Source organism: Epargyreus clarus, unplaced genomic scaffold (genome assembly GCF_041222505.1).
Source record: "Epargyreus clarus isolate Ecla_fem2 unplaced genomic scaffold, WU_Ecla_fem_2.2 ptg000032l, whole genome shotgun sequence".
Lineage (NCBI taxonomy): Eukaryota > Metazoa > Arthropoda > Insecta > Lepidoptera > Hesperiidae > Epargyreus > Epargyreus clarus.
The window spans coordinates 2,344,964-2,366,995 of record NW_027332237.1 but is presented as its reverse complement, the minus strand read 5'-3'; the positions used below and the strand labels follow the sequence as shown (position 1 = coordinate 2,366,995).

Sequence of the window (22,032 nt, the reverse complement as noted above, 5' to 3'; positions counted from 1 at the left end):
TATATATAAGTTTATGTATGCGGTTATATATAAGGTACCTCATATATAAGTTAGCCGACACCCACACCCCTTTACCGAATCTTACACCTGCATTACGCTAGAAATAGGTGTGACCGCGGTACCTTCCTAATCGGACTTAGCTCTACCTTTCATTCTAAAGACTCCCACTTACAAAAAGAAGGTTCTGTATTCGACCGTTCTGTATGTGTGTGTGTGTGTGCGTGTGTGTGTGTGTGTGTGTGTGTGTGTGTGTGTGTGTGTGTGTATGTATGTATGTTTGTATATCCGCGATTTTCTCAAAAACTACTGATCCAATTTCGATGGGATTTTAGTTATTTGAAAGCATATTTTACTAGACAGGTATAGTATATAATAAATTAGGATTTTTAAAGTTTTGGTTTCTTCTCGCCTGGGAAACTTTATAATTGGATAATTTATGTGCTTATAGCGAAATTATTTAAATAACATATTTTGTAATAAATCTTTAATCATTTTTACGGTTTTTTGTATTACAATCAAATTAAATAAGTGGTTATTGTTAAGGATATTGTTATGTTAATGTTAGGCTTAATTTTAAAATTAGAACGTACAGAAAAACACACATTAAGATTTAAACACGATGTTTAGTTTTTATGATGCAAATAATCATGAGTTATTAAATTGTAATTATAAATTACATATAAAGTTTTGTAATTATTCATTCTTATTAAACACGTACATAATTATGTTAAAATAATAATTAATAAATTACACTTACACGATACTCGGGATAGTAAGTCATCTGTGTCCGACCGCAGATAGAATTTTAATCTTATCTGAGGTTGATGTCTATAGTCGGCAGTGGCCACTCACCATCAGATGAACTGGAATCTCGTTTCCTACTTCTATATTATAAGCAAATTATGCCTAAAAAACACGTTTCTTTATAGTTAATCATCCTAAAAAGTAATAATTATTGCAATTTAGTAATTTTGTCACGAACTTTCTCTGAAGCTGATCTCTAGAGTGTATCCTCATGTTCCTGATAGACAATAGAAAAAAATATTAAAATCATGTAATGTCATCGGTTCTTGATAATTGTTCAAAATTCTGAAGTAAACTGACTGTTGAAACTTGAAAGTGGGAAGAAAACATAGATCGAAAGAAAAATTAAGTCTTTCATAAATAATTCGCCAAGTACGACCCGAACTCGCACATGTAGGCTTCCGTACCACCAAATATTCATTGTATTTTACTTATTTTTATAAAATAACCATATTAAAATATGTTTTATTGTTCTTATTTGTGTTTATTATAATATCAGTTATAGTAGTAAACGGATTGTAAAAATTTCAACTGTCTTTCTAGTACGGTTTAAAAGTAAGATCGAAAAACCGGTTTGTTGTATGGAGACGCCCTTTAATATTCAACTTTAAGTATTTTATTTTTAGTATTTGTTGTTATAGCAGCCACCGTCCAGTGCAGAAATTTCAAGTGTCTATTACGGTTTTAAAGATAGAGCTATCTGACAGACGGACAGACAGCGAAGTCTTAGTAATAGGGTTCCATTTTTACCCTATGGGTACGGAACCCTAAAAACGAGTTTAAAGATTCCGTTACATACATACCTACATACAGGCAAATAACGTAATAAAATATGAGAATGTCAAATGTAGATATTTCGTTGATTAGTAAGAATTGGCGTAAATAAATAAATAAACTAGCTGACCCGGCAAACGTTGTGTTGCCATATAAATAAAAAAAAAATAGGGTTGTACTACCCCTAACATTTAGGGGGATGAAAAATAGATGTTGGCCGATTCTCATAGATACCGGATAAGCATAAAAAATTCATCAAAATCGGTCAAGCCGTTTCGGAGGAGTATGGCAACGAAAACTGTGACACGAGAATTTTATATATTAGAAGATACTCGTATAAGAAAACACGTGATTTTCCACTACCCACTTAAATGTTAATGTTATGAAAATTAACTATCAGATATTCTTAAGTGTAGCTTGTACTAAATCCCTATCACTTACACTGACGCCTTGACACGAGTCATATGACGCTATATCTCAATTGTGTCTGAGATCGCACTTGACAGTCTTCTATTATAAAAAAAATTGAATTAAACTGAACGTTCAAAGTGGATAGAAATCGGGTTCAAAGATTCCGTTACTGTTACGTACATACATACATACAAACAACCCAAGCTAATAAAAGCGTGTTAAAAATGGATGTTTGTCGGTATGTTTTGAAGATAGTAGAAATATAATGAACATCTGAAGGTGGTAGATCCCTTTGTGGTTCGACTCCGGCGGCACCACCGATACACCTATTTCTGCTTCTTAACAGTGGTGCCAAGCGCTGCTGTGTTCTGGTTTAAAGGGTGTTGTAAGGGAGACATACTTTCCGAGGCGTTCCAGCTTAGTCCTCAAGCGTAGCACCGCATCTGTGGTCGACTTCAGGTAGGATCTAGGGTTTATTACCGATGTCCATGGACGGCAGTAGCCACTTACCGTCAGGTGGATTGCATGCTCGTCTGCTACTCCTATATTAATGTCCTCTATACAAACGTAAACTATGCATTTGATCATGTGATGATCTTTCGCAAAGTTGTTGTGCATGGGCCTACGAAGGTATCTGAGTTGGTACGACCAATTTTCGACAGATTTTTTTTTCAAATTGAATTCATTCGATTCCCCGCTAGGGAAAAAATATTAAAAAAAAACTAATGAAACAGTTTTAGTTTTTATCAAAATCGGCCTCGTAACTCCTTTCAGCAATTTTCGTTAATCCTTATAGTTTCGGATTTGGCCCTGAAGGCCCGTTTTAAAAATTCACCCTGTATATTCTTTATCATCAATACCACTTTAAATTTATAAGAGCCCCACATAGATACAACGAAATAAATGTTTTATATACCTAATAATCATAATTTCGTATGACGTATTCTTTATCAATCTAGGTTTAAAAATAACTAGGATAATCCGTGTTCTGATTCATTTGAGGATTATGACGTCATAATTCTATTATCATATATTTTTGACGATAAATTTAAGAGTTCCGTAGGTCAAAACGAAAAAAAAGAACCCTTAGAGTGAAAACCGACGGAGCGTATTTAGGGTTCCGTACCCAAAGGGTAAAACGGAAACCTATTAAGCCTCCGTTGTCTGTCCGTGTCTCAGGGCTCTATCTCTGGTACCCTAATAGATACTTGAACACTTAAAATTTTCGCTGAATAAGTTTAATGGCCGCTATAGCAACAAATTACAACATAACTAGAAATAAAATTTTTGTAAAATAAATCGGCGTTTTTCGCTTTATCTATTGAACTTTAATAGATAGACAGTTCAAATTTTCCCATTGCATTCACTTATATGACTCACAGATGTATTACCTATAATGTCATTGTTATGACTGATATAATAACAAATACATATTAAAACTTAGAAATAAATTAAAATTTCGTGGTACGGAACCCACCGTATGCGAGGTCGACTTGCACTTGGCCAATTATTTAAGGTTTATTTTTCAATCGATTACGAGAGTTAGTTAATGTTAGACAGACGGCAATTTACTTATTAGTACCTGTAGATAATTGTATAATAAACGAATTAACCTAGATACATAATACCTAAATCCGCCCAAAAGACAGATAAATATTATTATTGTAACTAACGTAAACATTGATAACATAAAAAAGATAAACATTGTTATAATAGGGAATGGGACTAGAGTCTAGCTTATTTTTAAATAGCTAGTCCGCTCTAAATATAGAAATGAATCCGTCGCCATGGCAAATTGTATATCTACACCTGCTCGCAACAACTTCAGAGCGGACTTGCAGTTTGGCGCGGACTATTCCTACTATAGTTTGTAAAAAAGTCTGCGACCCTAGGACCCTGGAAGGTCCCTTTCTTTTCCCATATCAAATGTTAAAACTCTAAACTATAATTTTAGGCTTAAGAGATGTAGTCTAGTGCCTTCGTATTTCACTGATAGCAATTACTGCCTTATAAAACGTCATTTGGTCATCGTCATTGTCAATATTTACTAATGTTTTATATATGGAGATAGTACCAGGAAACTCCATTAAGATACTGACAATGATAACAGGTTGATCAATATTGTAATTCCCTAGACACACACTAACATACTGTGTAAACTATAGGATTGATGTGTTAAAACATTTGTCCAAAATTGTCTCATTAAAAAAATATTAACTGAAAGTGATAATAAATTGTTTATGGATGACTCATTAGTAAAAGTGCCGTTGCATTTTTGTTAATTAAAAAAAAACACGTTGGCGGTAATTTTGACAGCTTGTGTTTTTTATTGTTGTGACAAAATACAATTTTAGCAAGGCAAAGGTTAAACTAATATAAGTGCATTTGTTCATTAAAAAAAAAATCGTTGGCGGTAATTTTGACAGCTTGTGTTTTTTTATTGTTGTGACAAAATACAATTTTACAAAGGCAAAGGTTAAACTCATATAAGTTTTTTATTGTAATTAATTTAGCGAATGAAATTAATTAATAATTAATATGGATTTAGATGACGATCTTAGAGATATAGCAAGATCGGTGTGGTTCAGAGTTGTTATTCTTCCATTTTCTGTTACAATAATATTATTTTGTTGTGTAATCTACAAATGCTTCAAAAATAACAGGGACATGTAAGTAATGCATTATTTTAAAGCTTAAGTTATTGCTTATTACCGAGATTAAAAATAGCTCGAAAATATGTAAACATTGTGTGAATATAAAAAAGCCTATGTATGTTTGGACTTTAGAATTGGCTACTTGACACTTTTTGGGAAACTGTTTTAATGAATTCATATACGTATTATATATGCCTTTCATTGATCATTTTTCGAAAAAAGGGCTATTTATTAATAAAAAACATATTTTTATTACGGTAAACGGAACGTTACGCCAAAACAGGCGGTCAAGTGTCATTTCGTAGCGTGACGTCAACACATTGAAAATATAGAAATAAACTTCGACGCTACACATACTTCAGTCTTGTTTGGTTTCGATGTAGTGACGTCACATGACATTTGAGGCAGCACTGTCGCCGTTTTGGGATTTAAAATCCACAGATAAAAAATCGAAAATTTCTTTTTAAAAATTAAAATACTTAGAACGTATTAAAAAATAAACAAAATACTGCATAATTTATGTTTACTTATAAGCTATCATATCCAACATATTTCATATTTTATTGTTATTAGTGTCAAGTACCCAATTTACACATCTTTTTAATTGTTATAATCTTGCCTAATTAATAAAAATAGTTATTAGCCAATAACTACCCACTCAAAAACCTTTACTTTATATTTAACTTCGAAAACATTGCAAAAATTAGTACGACTGCTAAGCAAGGTAACCTTTATGATTTATATTTTTGTTTGATAAAAACTATTGAGATGAGATTTAAATAGATTTGTTTAAATTCCTTTTAACAGAACTTGACTATTCATTAATTCGATTCAGACATAACACTTTTTTATCGTTTTTTTTTCTTAACCTAAAAATTTACTTCAAAACGGCAGTGTTACATTTTACAATGTGTGCGAGAAACACACATCGTCATCAACCCTTTACTATCCCACTGCTGGGCACGGGTCTCCTCTCAGAATGAGAAGGATTAGGCCATAGTCCACCGCGCTGGACAAGTGCGTATTGCTAGACTTCACATACCTTGAGATTTTTTTATATAAATCTCTCAGATATGCAAGTTTCCTCGCGATGTTTTCCTTCACCGTTTTAAGCAAGTGATAATTAATTTCTAATACGCACATAACCTCGAAAAATCATGCGTGTCTAGAATTTGAACCTCGGACCCCTCGAGAGGCCGAGTCTCTAAACCTATCAATGTTTTTTTTAAGAAACACACACAAACATTATAGAATGAAATTAGAAAAATAAATCCCTAATATTTATTTACTGTTCAAAATGAGAACAGTCATAGATAACAGCTAATCAATTTTTTTGATCTACATTTTCAATTTACGTATTACAATAACACAGATACAAAATTTATATCTAATCGTGCACAGATATAATCTTAATTATTGTGATTTTGGACTAGTCTTAGTTATAATATCAAAGCAAAAGGATTTAATAATATTTAAGTTATATTTGTAATGGAAATTGTGCCATTATTAATTGTGTGTGTCATGTTATGTGGGCTACTTGTGTATTTAATTGAACTGATTGTTAGACAACGTAAGTAACGTTATATTTTTTAAGTTTTCTCTCAGCTTTGCGACCTAATCTATGGTTGCGACTTAATCTTTAAAGTTTAATGTCTACTTGGCATAACTCCAATAATGGATGACAATCAATTGGACTGAATGTTTGAAAACTACTTCAATTAGGTCCATAAAGAAATAAAGGAGGTTCATAAAATAAAAATCTTCTGATTAATAGATTTTTGTTTGGCATAACGTAATAGTATAGAAGTTTCTTTCTAATTATAAATTTGTAAAGTATTTTGTGCACTAATAAGAACATGGACCCCACCTATTCTTAAATGGACCTATACATGGACCTATATGTATACATTTTTCACATATGTAAACACTGATATGTCATCCGTTCGCGCCTTTTTAAACTGTAAATGGCGTCGTAAATATTTTTGACATAATTATTACTTTATAACCTCGATTAGGATGTTATATTTATAAATACTTATGCAATATTAGTTTTTTTTAGTCAATGGAAAACCAGAAGATTCCATATAGCCGTGGAATTAAATTCTACGATAGGTCTTTTATGTCCTATGATTTTTTTGGTAAATTATTCATGAATTCGAGGTTTCCGTATTTTAAAACAATATTAATGATATATTTTTTTAAAGAGGTTAAGGTCCGTACGGCAATGACTTTGCTCCCACTTCAAGGATAGCGAGTCTGATCTAGAAATATTTAGCGATCGAACGATCATCGAATCTAATGGAAAAATCTTAGCCACCAATGGCCACGGCTGCTTTAAATGTAAATTGTTCTTAAATCAAATATATTTTCTATTATGTTTGGTAACTCTGTACTTAAAAATGGAACTCCTATTGTATTTTTTACGATTTATTAATTTTTTTCATACTTGCCCAATTTTATAATTGTAGTGTCGCCATCTATCGACAAATATTTACATAAAAATGCACACCGAATATTACTGTAAACAGCGCCATCTGTCAACGAGTAGAGTTCTAAGAGGATTTTACATTATTCCAACAGGTGGCGCTGAAAGTGCACGATGAATATAAATGTAAACAACGCCATCTGTTCACGAGTAAGCTTACTAATATAATTTCATCATATTATTATAGATGGTAGTATGAAAAAAGTTGTCACAGTAAATTAGAGAGAATAAAAAACGTGAATAAGGATTATTTAGAATCTTCACAATGAACTCTATTTCATACCTATATTGTAGTGCGTTTCTTTAATAAGCTTTTTATTCAGTTCAGACAATGTTATCTTATATCCCTTTCTTTTCGCGTCACTTACCTTACTTAGATAGGAATTTAGCTATATAAAGAATATAAAGAATTTAGCTCTTAATCCGACGATACCTTAATTGTGTTCATCCGTGTAGCGTATCGGAAGATATGATGAAACAAAAGAGAATATTGCGAACTAACAAAGATAGGCACGATCATAATTCTACCTACATGTAGTAGGTATGTGTCAAAGGTATGCGTGGTTACTTAATCTCCTTAAAAGTTGTAGGTACTTATTTATAACTTTAACAGTCTTAAATACTTTCGAAAATTATGGCTAATATATCATTCTATCAATTTTTTTCTATCCAAGATCATAATTTTAATGTCTAGTACTACTACTACTAGGCGACTAAAAGGGGGCTTCCGGGGTCGCGGTTGGCAAGAGTGGTAGCTCGAACCGCCCGGACAGCGGCCCCGGGAAGGACAGCGGTATGTGTGGTCGCATACCGTTGTGCACACCAGACGGTGAGGCGAGCGTCATGCTCACCTGGGCGGAGCCCGACGGGGTACAGCGCTAAGAGGTCTCCGGGTGCGTTCCTTCGGAGATCCCGGAGTCCTCTACGCAGCGCCGAGGACGGCCACCGGGGGAGTTTTAGTGCGGTAAGAGTCCCACATGACCCTGTGTCGCTCCCACGGCATCGGATACCTTTTGAAGGTTTCTCCCTCGTGAAAAAAAGGCTCACGTGTAAATGTTATACCTAGAGCCCAATAGAGACTCCCCGAAGGACTCCAGTAAAGTTGCATTGGAGATCCCGGGGTCTTTACATAGCACTGAAGATGATCACGTGCTTTTTACATACATTACAAGTCGCTCGCAGGCACCGGGTACCTTTTAAATATTTCGTAAAACAGACACCTACTTTTATTATAAAAACCTGTTTTTAACATAAAGCATTACACGATTTACGTCAACTCCATCCAGTCCCTTTTCCGATAGGGCAGATAAGATACAGTTATCTGTTAAACAAAGTGGTTTTTAATATAACCACCATAACCACCAGTCATATATAAAACATGATCGTAAAGGGATTATGCTTTGTGTAAAACTATTTAATCAATTAAAAATGAACTTGAAAAGTGCGTGAAAACAGTAAACTCGAAATCGGTAGAGTTGCCTAAAATCGGTATATCGGTTAAAATCGGTATATGATACAACAATAATACCTAAAATATTCCATTTTGGTGATCTGTCATCGTCCTGACGTGCATTTTCGCTGATATTTGACTATTTATCGATTTAGTAAACTTCATTCCAAAATAGTTTTAAATTGTCAGGAATGTTTTCGTTGACAATTTCTTAAAATTCGCTACTCTGTATCAAAAATCGGTAAAAACATCGGGATAAGTTGCATCCTCTGAAATCGTGAAAAAATCGATGCAGTTCGGTATTTCGGTAGGATAGGGCCAATATCGGTAGAAATACCGAAAAATCGGTAGATTCGAGAACACGATTATTATCAATGGATACTACGGTGGTGTTAGTTTTTCCTGCAGTGACTTTTTCGGCGCTATTTTTCTGTTTTTTTCTCCGCTACTGCCTACTTCTATGTCTAAGTAAGTGGTTGTGATGTATACGAGCCGAGTGATAGCCTAGTGGTTAAGAAACTCAGCCTCTCGATCGAGCGGCCGGTTCAAATCCTAGGCACCTCTGATTTTTCAAAGTTATGTATGTATTAGAAATTAATTATCACTTGCTAAACGGCGAAGGAACACATCGTGAGGAAACCTGCACACCTGAGAGACAAAAAATAATCTGAAGGTATGTGAAGTCCACCAATACGCACTTGGCCAGCGCGGTGGACTATGGCCTAATTCATTATGAGCGGAGACCCGTGCCCAGCAGTGGCACAGGGTTGGGTCGATGAGGAAGTGGTTGTGGTAATATAATACTTAATTAGACGTGAGTTGCTATTTGAATGGTACTTGAAAAGTATATGAGTCGATTGTAGTGTCTGCACGTGAGTAGAAAAAGGAATGTTCATGTTACAAGTAGTGAAAGGGAGAAAAATGTTCCTTTTATTTACTCACTAGTTTTTGCCCGCGGCTTCACCCGCGTTTAAAATAAATTATTATGACATACCTACTAACATACATAAAACGGAAAATTCGTTCCTTCATTGGAATGACATTGGCGCCATCTGGCGAAAATTGGTCGTACCAACTCTGAAACCTTCGTGGGCTCATGGACAACAACTTTGCTAAAGATCATCACTTGATCGAATGCATAGTTTACGATTCAATCCTTACTAATATCGATTAAAATAATCGACTTTTTGGTCCAAAAGATTGATTCTCCGATTAATCGATCTTAGATCGCCATCCCTAGTTCCCGTGGGATTTCCGGGATAAAAACTATCCTATGTCCTTTTAGACTATCTTTGTACAAAATTTCATTAAAAACGGAACAGTGGTCTAGGCGTGAAGAAGAGACAAACAGACAGATAGACACACAGACAGACAGTTACTTTCGGATTTATAATATTAGTAAGGATATAAGATTAGTAAGGATGTGGTGTCTGTGTTCAAATTGTCTGTTTATAAGAACGTATAACAGACTTTTAGGATTACAAAAATGAAAAAAATATCAATCTACTTGAAATTGGGAGTTACACTATTTATTATATTATCAAATCAATTTTATTGTGGAACATGGGTACATGGTACAAACATAGTATTTTGAGTACAAATATTCCCGCCACAGGGAGGCATACAATAATTGTGCAATAAAATATATGTAGCAAATCAATGAAACATTAAAAAATATTAATTAAACAATAGAAATATAATGATTATTATTAGTAATTTGAATTATATATTTGAAATTGTACTTGAAATAGAGTATTTAAGAATCAAATTGTAATGTCCGTGTTAATAGTAATTTAATATAGCATAGATTAGTAAAGATAACTCACTCCTAACAAGAAAATGTACCCAGTTTTGACAATTGAAATAGTTGCGTAAAAAAGTTTTGCCACGTCTCCGTGCTAAAATGTCCCTAAAATATTTGAAATTATTATTATAAATTATTTAATTATAATGTAAATTACGCAATATTAGTTATTTATTCGTAAATTTTCTCTAAAAAAGTTTTTAATTGTCAAGAATTCAAAAAAAGAACTTACTATAATAAGCCATTTGCGGCTTCATTCAATTTGAAGGCGGCGAAGTATCTTTACTAATCTATGTAATAAAGGTATATAATAGATTTATGTATGTTATTTTATAATGTATAATAAGTACCTACACTCTACACAACTAGATGAAGTAGTAGAAGTGGTAGAACCTTTTGTGGTTCGACTCCGGCGGCATCACCGCCTCACCTATTTCTACTTAATAACAGCAGTGTTCAGCGCTGCTGTGTTCTGGTTTGAAGGATGTGGTAAGGGAGACTTACTTTTCCGAAGCATTCCCGCTTAGTCCTCAGGGGTAGCAGCGCATCTGTGGCCGACCTCAGGTAGGAATATTCGATCCTAACTGGGGTTGATTACGGATGTCCATGGGCGGCAGTAGCCACTTACCATGAGGTGGACTGCATGCTCGTCTGCTACTCCTATATTATAAAAAAAAATGTTAAAATCCGTCAAGCCGTTTGGGCATGTCAAAGAATGAGACAAAGATACGCTTGAAAAACATTACCCTCGGGTAAAAAAAGTATATCTATTATAAAACAATTATTTATGATATTCGCGTTACTATAAATAAGAATTTCATATATTTCCATCATAGAAACACTCGAAAAACATTACCTTCCGTAATCTCGTAAAAAGTTTAGTAGAAAACAGTTATTTATGCCATGAAATAACTATTTAATCTTTTCGCGTCACTACAAACAAGAATTTCAGACACTTTCATCATACGATCACTCGAAAACATTACTGTCCGCAGTCGGGTAAAAACATTTATTACAAAAACAGGTTTTTATGCCTTTAGCGTTACTACAAACAAGAATTTCATACACTTACATCATCCAACGCTCGAAAAACATTACCCTCCGCAGTCAGGTAAACAATTTTTTTTATTAAATAGTTATTTATAATATTCGGGTTACTATAAATCCGTACCACGCGTAAATAAGTTAATAAGTTGAAAATGCACAATGTTCATTGCAGCTATTTGTACTCTTTGGTGAGAGGTTTATTTGAAAATTTGACAAGTTGTGCAATTCCTAAATAAATAATAATAAATTGGACAATTACCGTACATAATTAAGACCCGTTAACTTACTTATTGACCATATAAATTAAAATGAATAAACAATCCTAATGTTTATTATGACTAAAACAAAATAATGTACATAAATATATTTACAGTAGATCGACGTATCAACATATTCACACGTGGTACGGAAATAATAATTGCATACACTTCCATTATACAAACACTCAATACATTACCCTCCGCAATTTTGTAAAAAAGTGTATTACAACTCAACTACTTATGCCTTTCGCGTTACTACAAACAAAAATTTCATACACTTCCATTAATACATACATTATTTCTATGTTATTCTATGTTACTATAGCGTAGGCATTAATAGGATGATGTAATTCTGCAGTCACATGTCAATTGGATAATTGCTTCCGGCTTACTGATTGCAGAAGTACCATCGAACTCAGGGCTGGATTTAGGGCAAGCCCGGGGGCCTCCATTATAGAGGGCCCCCACAGTAGAGAGAAAAAAGAAAAAGGCTACTCTCACAGCACTACACTAGGATTCCCTGCATCGTGGGTGCCATAGACATGCAGATCTGGCCGGGAATCGAACCCGACACCCTCTACGCATTTGACCGGTCAAATCTAAAATTCGACAGGATAATTTAAAAGCAACTTATAATTTAAATGTATCTTTCTAATAGTGTTGTGTCTTTACAACCAGTGTCAATCTTACTTATTTACTAGATTTTTAAGACTTGACAGAAAAACGTGTTCTTTTAAAATAATTAGCGGGCCCTCCTTTGTTGCCAGGGCCCCCAAACCTTCAAATCCGGCCCTGTTCGAACTACTTAATAAACTACTCACTTACCCCTCCACAAATTACACAGGGGATCACATTCTCCATTGGTCTCATGTAGAACAGGCATATCAGAATTTTGCTTTTAGACAGACTAATAACTTTATTTGTTTATAGATAAATACTCAATAGGTACGAATCTTACATGAGAAACATGACACTTGTAAAAATTGGTAATTATAAATAATCGTATTGTGTTTCGCTGACTGTACTTTTCAATAATTATTTTGCAATAATTAGTTTTTATGCATAGATTATTAAAGATAATTCGCTCCTAACAAGAAAATGTCACTATTGACAATTATCTCTGTCAATTATTTTCGTGTTTGAAAAATATAAAAAAAATGTGAATGAAACAATATTTCTTCGTACTTTTTCTTCGATTTCGTGTCTTAACTGCTCATGGCGCATTATTCCGCGTAAATTACACCATGACAGCCATTAAACGGCTCACAGAAGTCGTTTAAGTCATTTAATGGCTTCCTTCAATTACAAGGCGGTGAGATATCTATACTTATCTCTGTTTTTATGTGCCAAAAACTATTTTATAACTCAACCATTACAATATGAGCTATGAATAATGTATCAGGTGTAACAAATGAGTTTAGTGTTACATATTCGCATTGTTGCTATTTATTCACAACTAATTGCCTTCTTATCTAGCGAAGGTGTTAAATTTCATGTTGTGTAGTTTTCCATTGTCTCCTAAAAAGTCGACTGTCGATTCTTAATTAATATAATTTATTTTTTAATAATGTCGAAAAATAAGGCAATTCTATTATAATGTTATTTTTATAATATAAGTAGGACTAGCAGACGAGCATGCAGTCCATCTAATGATAAGTGACTACTACCATAGATATCTGTAATCAACCCAAGATAGGATTAGATATTCCTACCTGAGTTTTACCACAGACGCGCCGCTACCCGTGAGGACTAAGCTGGAACGCCTCGGAAAAGTATGTCTCTTGCCACACCCTTCAATCCAGGACACAGCAGCGCTTAACACTGCTGTTGCTAGGCAGAAATAGGTGTAGCGCTGGTGATCAGGATTATTCTCAGTTGTTTGTTAGTTATCTCATTTTATTTTTGTGTCATAACTCTTGACGAGCTTCATTTGTTAGTACAGTAGAATAGAATAAAAAAACATACATAAAAATGCCTTGAATTGTTTTCTGCGCCTATAATAGAATTGGAATAGAATAGAATAGAAAAGAAAAGGATATAATAGAATAGAGTAGAATAGAATAGAATAGAATAGAATAGAATAGAATAGAATAGAATAGAATAGAATAGAATAGAATAGAATAGAATAGAATAGAATAGAATAGAATAGAATAGAATAGAATAGAATAGAATAGAATAGAATAGAATAGAATAGAATAGAATAGAATAGAATAGAATAGAATAGAATAGAATAGAATAGAATAGAATAGAATAGAATAGAATAGAATAGAATAGAAACAGAACAGAATGGAGTAATTATCACTATAAAACCTACAAGAAAAGACCTTGAATTATTTTATCTACGACTGTAATAAACTTTTGGTAGCAGGACGGATAAATGTATAATAATACTGTAGAGTTATATCGGTTATGCTCAATCAAACTTGTAGGTTAGTACATTCAATTGGTGATCCTATTTTACAAATATAAAGTTAATATGTATGAAATTAACTTTATAATCACTGTGCTAATTATTGCTTTGTCTATCAAAGTGTTTGTATTTTGCTATTTTTGTGGTGCTTCTCTATCTAACCGTAAGTTGTTTTGACTTTTTACATATATAACTAACTCCTATTCATTAGTCTAAGGAATATAAATTAGTTATTCGGCTTACCAAAGTGCTCTTTTTGATGTTGGGCAATTGTCCATAGTGACGTAAAAAATGTTTTTTTTTAAATAATATCGAAGTTACAAATGATGCTCATTTGTCAGCAGTCTGTCTGACGTTGGCTTCTGCCCATGGACGTGTGTAATCTTATATATACAATTCTCGTGTCACAATGTTAGATACCGTACATACACCTCCGAAACGGTTTTACCGATTTTCACCAAATTTTATATGCATGTTCAGTAGGTCTGAGAATCGGCTACTATCTATTTTTCCTATCCCTAAGTGAGAGTTGTTCACCCTTAACATTTTTTTATTTAGATGGCAACACAACGTTTGCCGGGTCAGCTAGTAAACCGATAAAATTAGACTTACCCGAGGTCGGCTATGCGATGCTACCTCTGAGGACTAAGTTGGAACGCTTTGGAAAAGCATGTACCCCTTCAAACTACACTCAAACCAGAAAACCAGAAGGCAGCTGTACCCTTCTGTACCCTATCTGGGATAAAAAATACGGAAAATAAGGCAAAATTTTCAAATGAGGCTATAAAATTAAAATGCAATTTTAGTAACAGGAAGGAAATATTTATTATGTTTAGGTATCTAGCTTAATTTAATAAAGTTGATACGGAAACTGATCAGTCGAACTCGTTGGGTTGTGAAGTCGAGACTAATTTAAGTGTTAAATTACAGTAAACGTGAAATGAATATGGATATCGGCGCATTCTCCCTACTTTTTCTGGAGATCTTAATTATTTTTCTAATTGTCTTGCTTTTTTACTTTCTAATTAAAGGTAAGCTGTTTTTATTTTATTTATTTAAAGGAATCTTTCGGAGAAATCCTTAACTTTCAACCAAAAATCTGACGCAAAGTTTTGGCTTATTTATGCTCGGTTTCTGAGTTACTTTTAACGGTGTTTTATGTTTTCGTTATCCCTTTTGGTCCGATAACATGAGAGAGTGCGTTTCTGAACAGCACATTGGAAGCTAAACGTCGTTTATTCTACGTTTAACTTAATTGACCGATTTTGGCTGTTTATCGGTCTCATAACTTTATTTGACGTTTCATTGGTTGGTTGTCAAAGTACGCTATGCTACACAGCAAATATATTATTTAACGTTGAAATTTGATTTTTTTAATGATTGACATACGAACTCATACCTACAGCCCTCCAAATACATATGATGAATTATCTGAATTGTTATATACAAACTTTTTATATTTTAAAAAATACGAATAAAGTCATAAATATTTTGAAGCTTGAAGCTAAAATAAAGTCCTAATTCTAATTTCAAAATCATTTGTGTAAAAACTGCCATCTAGCGACCACTTAGGGAATCAGTAATCGATTCCATAGTTATCAAACGGTGTATTGTGTGCTCAGAAACCCACCAGTACATAAACGGCAGTTATCGAATCCATAACTTTATTGATTCAATAGCTATTGATCAGTTAACTCGAGACTTCAGAAACCGGGCATTAAAGGATATATTTAATGTATTGTGGCGACCTCCCGCTACTCGACAAGAGATGGCGCCACAAGTATTCTGAATCACGCTATCGAAGTTTTCTAAATATCTGGTATATATACAAGTTCCGAACTGAGACTGTTGGAGTACGGCCGCTCCCCGAGCATGATCACCTAGTCCGGCGGGAGATCTCCCTTTGCCAAAGTATAATATGGTAGAATCCTTTGCGCAAACCGCCACACCTATTTTTGCCTTATTGTATATTGCGTAGAGCAGTAAGCGATGCTGTATTCCATTTTAAACGATGTGGTAAGAGACAGGAAAATGATTTTATGAAAATTTATTTTGTACCGACTATTTCCAGTACATTTAAATTGATGATATCGACTAATTACTCAACGTATTATTTATTTATGCTCAATAACTCTTATCGCGTGGATATTTATACTTTTCCATCAAAGCACACAATCACCAAAAGGGCGGTACAAATTCCTTAAGTGTACAAGTTTTAGCCTGGTTTAGTCCGTGCCAAACTTCTAGTCCATCCTGAAGTTGTTGTGTGCACGTTTAGTTAGCATATACTCCGTAACGTAAGGGCACACTAACGCAGCTATATACCCGTGGGCGAGATGGGGCAGCGGAGGGTGCCGGGGTCCCGCGCTGTCTTCGTCCCGCTAATATCTACAATTTGCTATTGCGACACGACTCGTTTCTATATTCAGAGCGGACTAGCAGTTTGGTGCGGATTATAATTCGACAATAACAATGGACTAAAGTTTGCGAACAAAACCAAAAACTTCTTTCATTGCTTGCTAGTATTATTACATACAATAAACTTTATTTTCGATTACTATTATGTCAATTTCTCAATCAATTATACAAGTCCTATCGTTCAAGTTATTCAAGCAACTAATCTATTATAGATAAGCCTCAGATATCATTATGCGACAATGATAATGATATTAAAGTATCATTCTTAATAGCAATAGAATAATGATTATTGGTGTATTAAATTATTTCAGTGTTAATAGGAATTGTTGTGTTAATTTAGAATTATGGCGAACGAAATTTTGCTGTTTATTCTGCTCTCAACGTTGCCTGCTCTTGGCATTGTTCTAATCATCATCTTTATTGTGTCTGTTGTGATGGCCGTCACGTGGATCAGTAAGTCCATTATATTCATTAAATATTTGTGCACGATAACATCAAAATTCAAACTAGCTCGAATGTCAAAAAATGTTGACGACTCGCTTGGCGGAGCGGTCTTCATACCGGTCTGATACTCAAAGGGTTCCTGGTTCGTTCCCGGTCAGACATTTGAATGGATTTAGATATCCGTTGTGGGTCTGGGTGTTTGTATATTAATGTGTGTGGCCATGGTACCCATGATACAGGAAATTCTGTGAGGCTGTGTGTGTATAGTCTGATTCATAATTGGATGTAATCGTAATTTAATGGATGTAATTGTAATTTTGGACACCTAATTATGAATCGAACTATAGTAAGTCTTTAAAAAGTTGTTGAAGAATGAGACGTATACGCTCGAAAAACATTACTCTCCGCAGTCAGATAAAAATAATTGGCCAAGTGAAAGTTAAACCTACACCTGGAGGATTCCGTACAACTAAAATTTTCTTCTTTTTTATTTCTAGTATTTACTGTTTTAGAAGCCATTAAAGTACACACATCTTGAAAATTTGAACTGTCTACCTATAACGATTCAACATAGATTAGTAAAGATTACTCACTCTAACAAGAAAATGTACCCAGTTTTGAGAATTGAAATACTTGCGTAAAAAAGTTTTGCCACGTCTCCGTGCTAAAATGTCCCTAAAATATTTGAAATAATTATTTATTGATTACGTAAATTACGCAGTATTAGTTAATATTTAGTATTAGTTCGTAAATTTTCTCTAAAAATGTTTTTATTTGTCAAGAATTCAAAAAAAGAACTTACTAATAAACCGTTTGTGGCTTCATTCAATTTAAAGGCGGCGAAGTATCTTTACTAATCTATGCGATTCAGGAGTTACTTGGAAAAATATCGAATAGCAGTTTGTTGTAAGTTTAATACAAAAAGGGGTCCACCTTTTTGTATTCAAAGTTTACTTTTATTTTTAGTATTGTTGTTATAGCGGCCACCGTAATGCATCCTTTGTAAAATTATATTACGGTTGCAGAGGTAGAGCCCTGTGACAGACGGACAGACGGACAGACAGCAAACTCTTAGTAATAGGGTTCCATTTTTAACCTTTGGGTATCAAACCCTAAAAACGACACTTCACATCGAAATTGGTAATGATTAAAAAAATTAAAGGGACGTACTTTATATTGAAAGCGGTAAAGAAGGTAATGTTTTGTAACAGGAAGGAAATATTGGGTAAAATATTATTTTATGAAATTTCAACGAGTTCGGTTCAGTTACATTTAGTTACAAGAAGTGAACAGTGCTCCCAGTAAAGCATAAATGTATGGGAAATATGGATATGGACACCGTTTTGATGATGTTGACTTTAGTGTCAATTATTTTGTCATTCAACGTGTTTCTATGTGTGATTTTTTGTTCATGTCCGTGGAAGCGTAAGTTTGTTTTAAATTATTTATAATTAACTAGCTGACCCGGCAAACTTTGTACCGCCTCAAAATCTATTTATCAAATATACTTCATATAAAATATAGCCTATGTTACTTGTGGATAATGTAGCTTTCGAATGGTGAAAGAATTTTTAAAATCGGTCCAGTAGTTTTTGAGCCTATTCATTACAACCAAACAAACAAACAAAGTTTTCCTCTTTATAATATTAGTGTAGATAACCAAATTATCCAAATTGGATGAGTTTTTGAGAAATTCACGGATAGACAAACATACGTAGCAGTCGAATATAGAACCTCCTTTTTGGAAGTCGGTTAAGGATACATACTTAGTTCATTTTTTATCTAATCTTTTTAAATTTGACATACTTGTTTATATATTCAAATTACATATTTCCTACTATTTTAATTGAACTTTATTCATATACTTATAACAATTTATTTATTTACAATATTAAGCTTATTTATAAAAATATGTATAAAGGAATATATAATTATACTTATGTTTAAACAATTAGTGAAATATAACGACGGAGTGATCACCATATCGGTCGGACACGTAGGTATCGAGTTCGATCCCCGGCCAGACAGATATCTAAATGATGAATTTAGATTTCTGTTTCTGGGTCTGGGTATTTGTGTATTTGTCTATGTGTGTGTGTCCATAGCACCCACGACACAGGAAATCCTAGTGTGGGGCTGTGAGTGTGGAAAGCGTTTTATGTTTTTTTTATATAATAGGTTTTATCCAATAATTAATTATATTCAAATTATATTATAACAACTTAATAACATATTATTATGAAATAATTATTGTCAAAATTCTTCATTCGGCAAAACGTTGGATAGATGGGATATCAATAACGGGTGTATGACTACATTATTAAGGAAAAATATTTAAAGTATCATATCCTAGAATAAAAAAAAATGGTGGATGGTAAAACCAGTGTCGCACCACCCATATCTAACAGGAAGTCCATTAGATAAAGCGAAAAACTTTTTCAGAATAGGTATGAAATTTTCACAGCGTTTAGTTTTATGGCTACTATTTAAAAATATTATAAAATAAATAAAATAATGGTGGTACGGAATCCTCGTAGGCGAGTTCGACTCGCACTTGGATAATATTAGTACGCCCATACCTAGCCGGATAAACATATATATAGGTAAAGGTTAGAACCCTTTGTGGTTCGACTCCGGCGGCACCACCGCCTCACCTATGTCGGCCTAAGAAGTGTTAAGCTGCTGTGCTCTGATTTGTAGGGTGTGGTAAGGGAAAAATACTTATCCGAGGCGTTCCAGCATAGGGGTCTTATCTTTAGGGGTAGCGGCGCGTATGTGGCCGACCTCAGGTAGGAATATCTAATCCTATCTGGGGTTGATTACAGATGTCCATCGGCAGTAGCCACCGTCAGGTGGACTACATGCTCGTCTGCTACTCCTATATTATTTAAAAAAGTATATGATTCTTATATATCGATAAAAGAATAATTATTAACTGTTATCTTCTCTTTCCATACGTTATCGATAGTGCCTGATAACATTCTAATGAGTTTTATCTTAATATTAAATGGGGAACAAAGAGATATTTTCATAAACATAGTCAATATATAAATAGGTATATGTGCGGTGGGGGAACCCCGCCGGGAACATTTCTATTTACCATATAAATCACGTATGTTTGTATGTAATGTCAAAATAACAGCGCTTAATAAAATGTATATGAATGTATATCCGGTATTTATAATAACAATGTGTATGTAACGTATATTGTGTGTTTACAAGGTACTCCGAGCATCGTGCGTGCTTGGTTGTGTGAACTTAAAACTTAAAACTTCGTTAAAACTTTTTTATAAATACACAACTTTGATGTGTTTGGAAATTTTGGATTAGTAATGTATTTTAATTTGGAACTAAAATTTGAATCCGGTTCAGCTGTGGTTTGGCGTTGTAGTTAATTAACGGTTTTCACAACATTATATCATCTTCCTAAAATATATATACTCATACCTTTCGGGGTATTGGTGGGTATATCCCGAGGTAAATTGGCTCTTCCTAGTATTTTACCTGTAATGGAAAAGTCCCCTTAATACCTTAAATAAACGAATTTTCCAATTTCATTTACGTAGCGCTGATCTATAAGTGGACTTGGTATCAGGTGGACTGCATGGTTTTTTGATACTTGTATACTTAACCCGTAGATTAGTAAAGATACTTCGCCGCCTTGAAATTGAATGAAGCCACAAACGGCTTATTTTAGTAAGTTCTTTTTTTTGAATTCTTGACAAATAAAAACATTTTTAGAGAAAATTTACGAACTAATACTAAATATTAACTAATACTGCGTAATTTACGTAATCAATAAATAATTATTTCAAATATTTTAGGGACATTTTAGCACGGAGACGTGGCAAAACTTTTTTACGCAACTTTTTCAATTCTCAAAACTGGGTACATTTTCTTGTTAGGAGTGAGTAATCTTTAATAATCTATGACTTAACCGAATAAAAAATCTATTGTTTTCGCCGTAAAAATACTGTTTATTCCAGGACGTCCCACTTTGCATAGGCAAGAAAAATATTTAAATAAAAGGACCTTCGACGAATTTTAGATACTAATTTTTAATACCAACCCTCCCCTGGGGATAAGGACCTTTTTTCGACGAATTATTTTAATAAATATATCTTTTTGTCCATAAAACACAATATTTATTGAGATAACACATAAATGCGTAGCATTTGTAAAAAATCTATACATAAATAATATTTTAAACTAAATTAAATATTACATACACAAACAAAAAAAAAAAAATTAGAGTAACTATAATTAATTATTTACAACAACTTTATAATAACTAGCAATATAGCTCCTTAAGACTATACTCCAATGCTTCTATTACAACAACAATTGCACGAATGGAGTCGACGGAAGTAATTCGTTAACAGTCGATGTCGACTCAAATGGACAAACGCCTTCTACCGTCAGTATCTTATCATACTTTCCTTCGAGCGCTTCGAATTTCGACGCTCGAAAATGTTTTTATTCTACAGAAAATTGCGTATTAATCAAATGATATAGATTAGATTGTAAACTTTGTCGTCAGTCATGTGCGAGGGAAAAATGGATTTGGTTTCCACGATAATGATTGGTGTTTTTATATTTATGTGTTTATATTTGTTCTGGTTGTGGTTCTGTTTCGGATCGTGTTTGAAGAGACGTAAGTTTATTTCTAATGTCTTATTATGTTTTATCTAGAACCCTCTGTGGTTCGGCTCTGGCGGCACCACCGCAACCTATATGTGTCTAATAACAGCAGTGTTAAGCGCTGTGTGTGTGTGTGATGAGTCAGAGGCATACTTTTCCGAAAATTTCAACTTAGTCCTTATAGGTAGCGTATCTGCCGCCGACATTCATACTTTTAGGGAGCACTATTTCCAGTTCAGTTTTATTTGTAAAGCCACCATTAAAAAGTAGTTAATGGGATGCCAACCGTTTTCATTTCATTTCATTTAATTCAATTTGCATGCTTGAAAAGGCTGAATAAGAGACTGTTAATATTGTATGTAACAACTTTTCTCACTGTTCAAAGCAAATAAATTATCTTTATCTTTCAAAAAACTGAAATCCCCATCAA

The 22,032-nt window shown here is 33.7% G+C and overlaps 1 protein-coding gene across 3 annotated transcripts in view; it reads left to right on the top strand.

Annotated features, from left to right (window-relative positions):
• Window positions 1–22,032, top strand: part of LOC140755234 (uncharacterized) — a 55,627-nt gene that overhangs the window by 14,581 nt on the left and 19,014 nt on the right. Inside the window, exon 1 of one of the 3 annotated variants that reach the window (XM_073090466.1) lies at window positions 14,137–14,262. The exons of 1 other annotated variant lie outside the window; for it this stretch is intronic. In XM_073090466.1, the coding sequence (XP_072946567.1) occupies window positions 14,166–14,262 (97 nt within the window). In that variant the 5' untranslated portion in view covers window positions 14,137–14,165. Of the gene's footprint in view, window positions 1–14,136; window positions 14,263–21,340; window positions 21,616–22,032 lie in introns of those variants that run through there. One more of the 3 variants, XM_073090464.1, reaches the window with a different exon arrangement.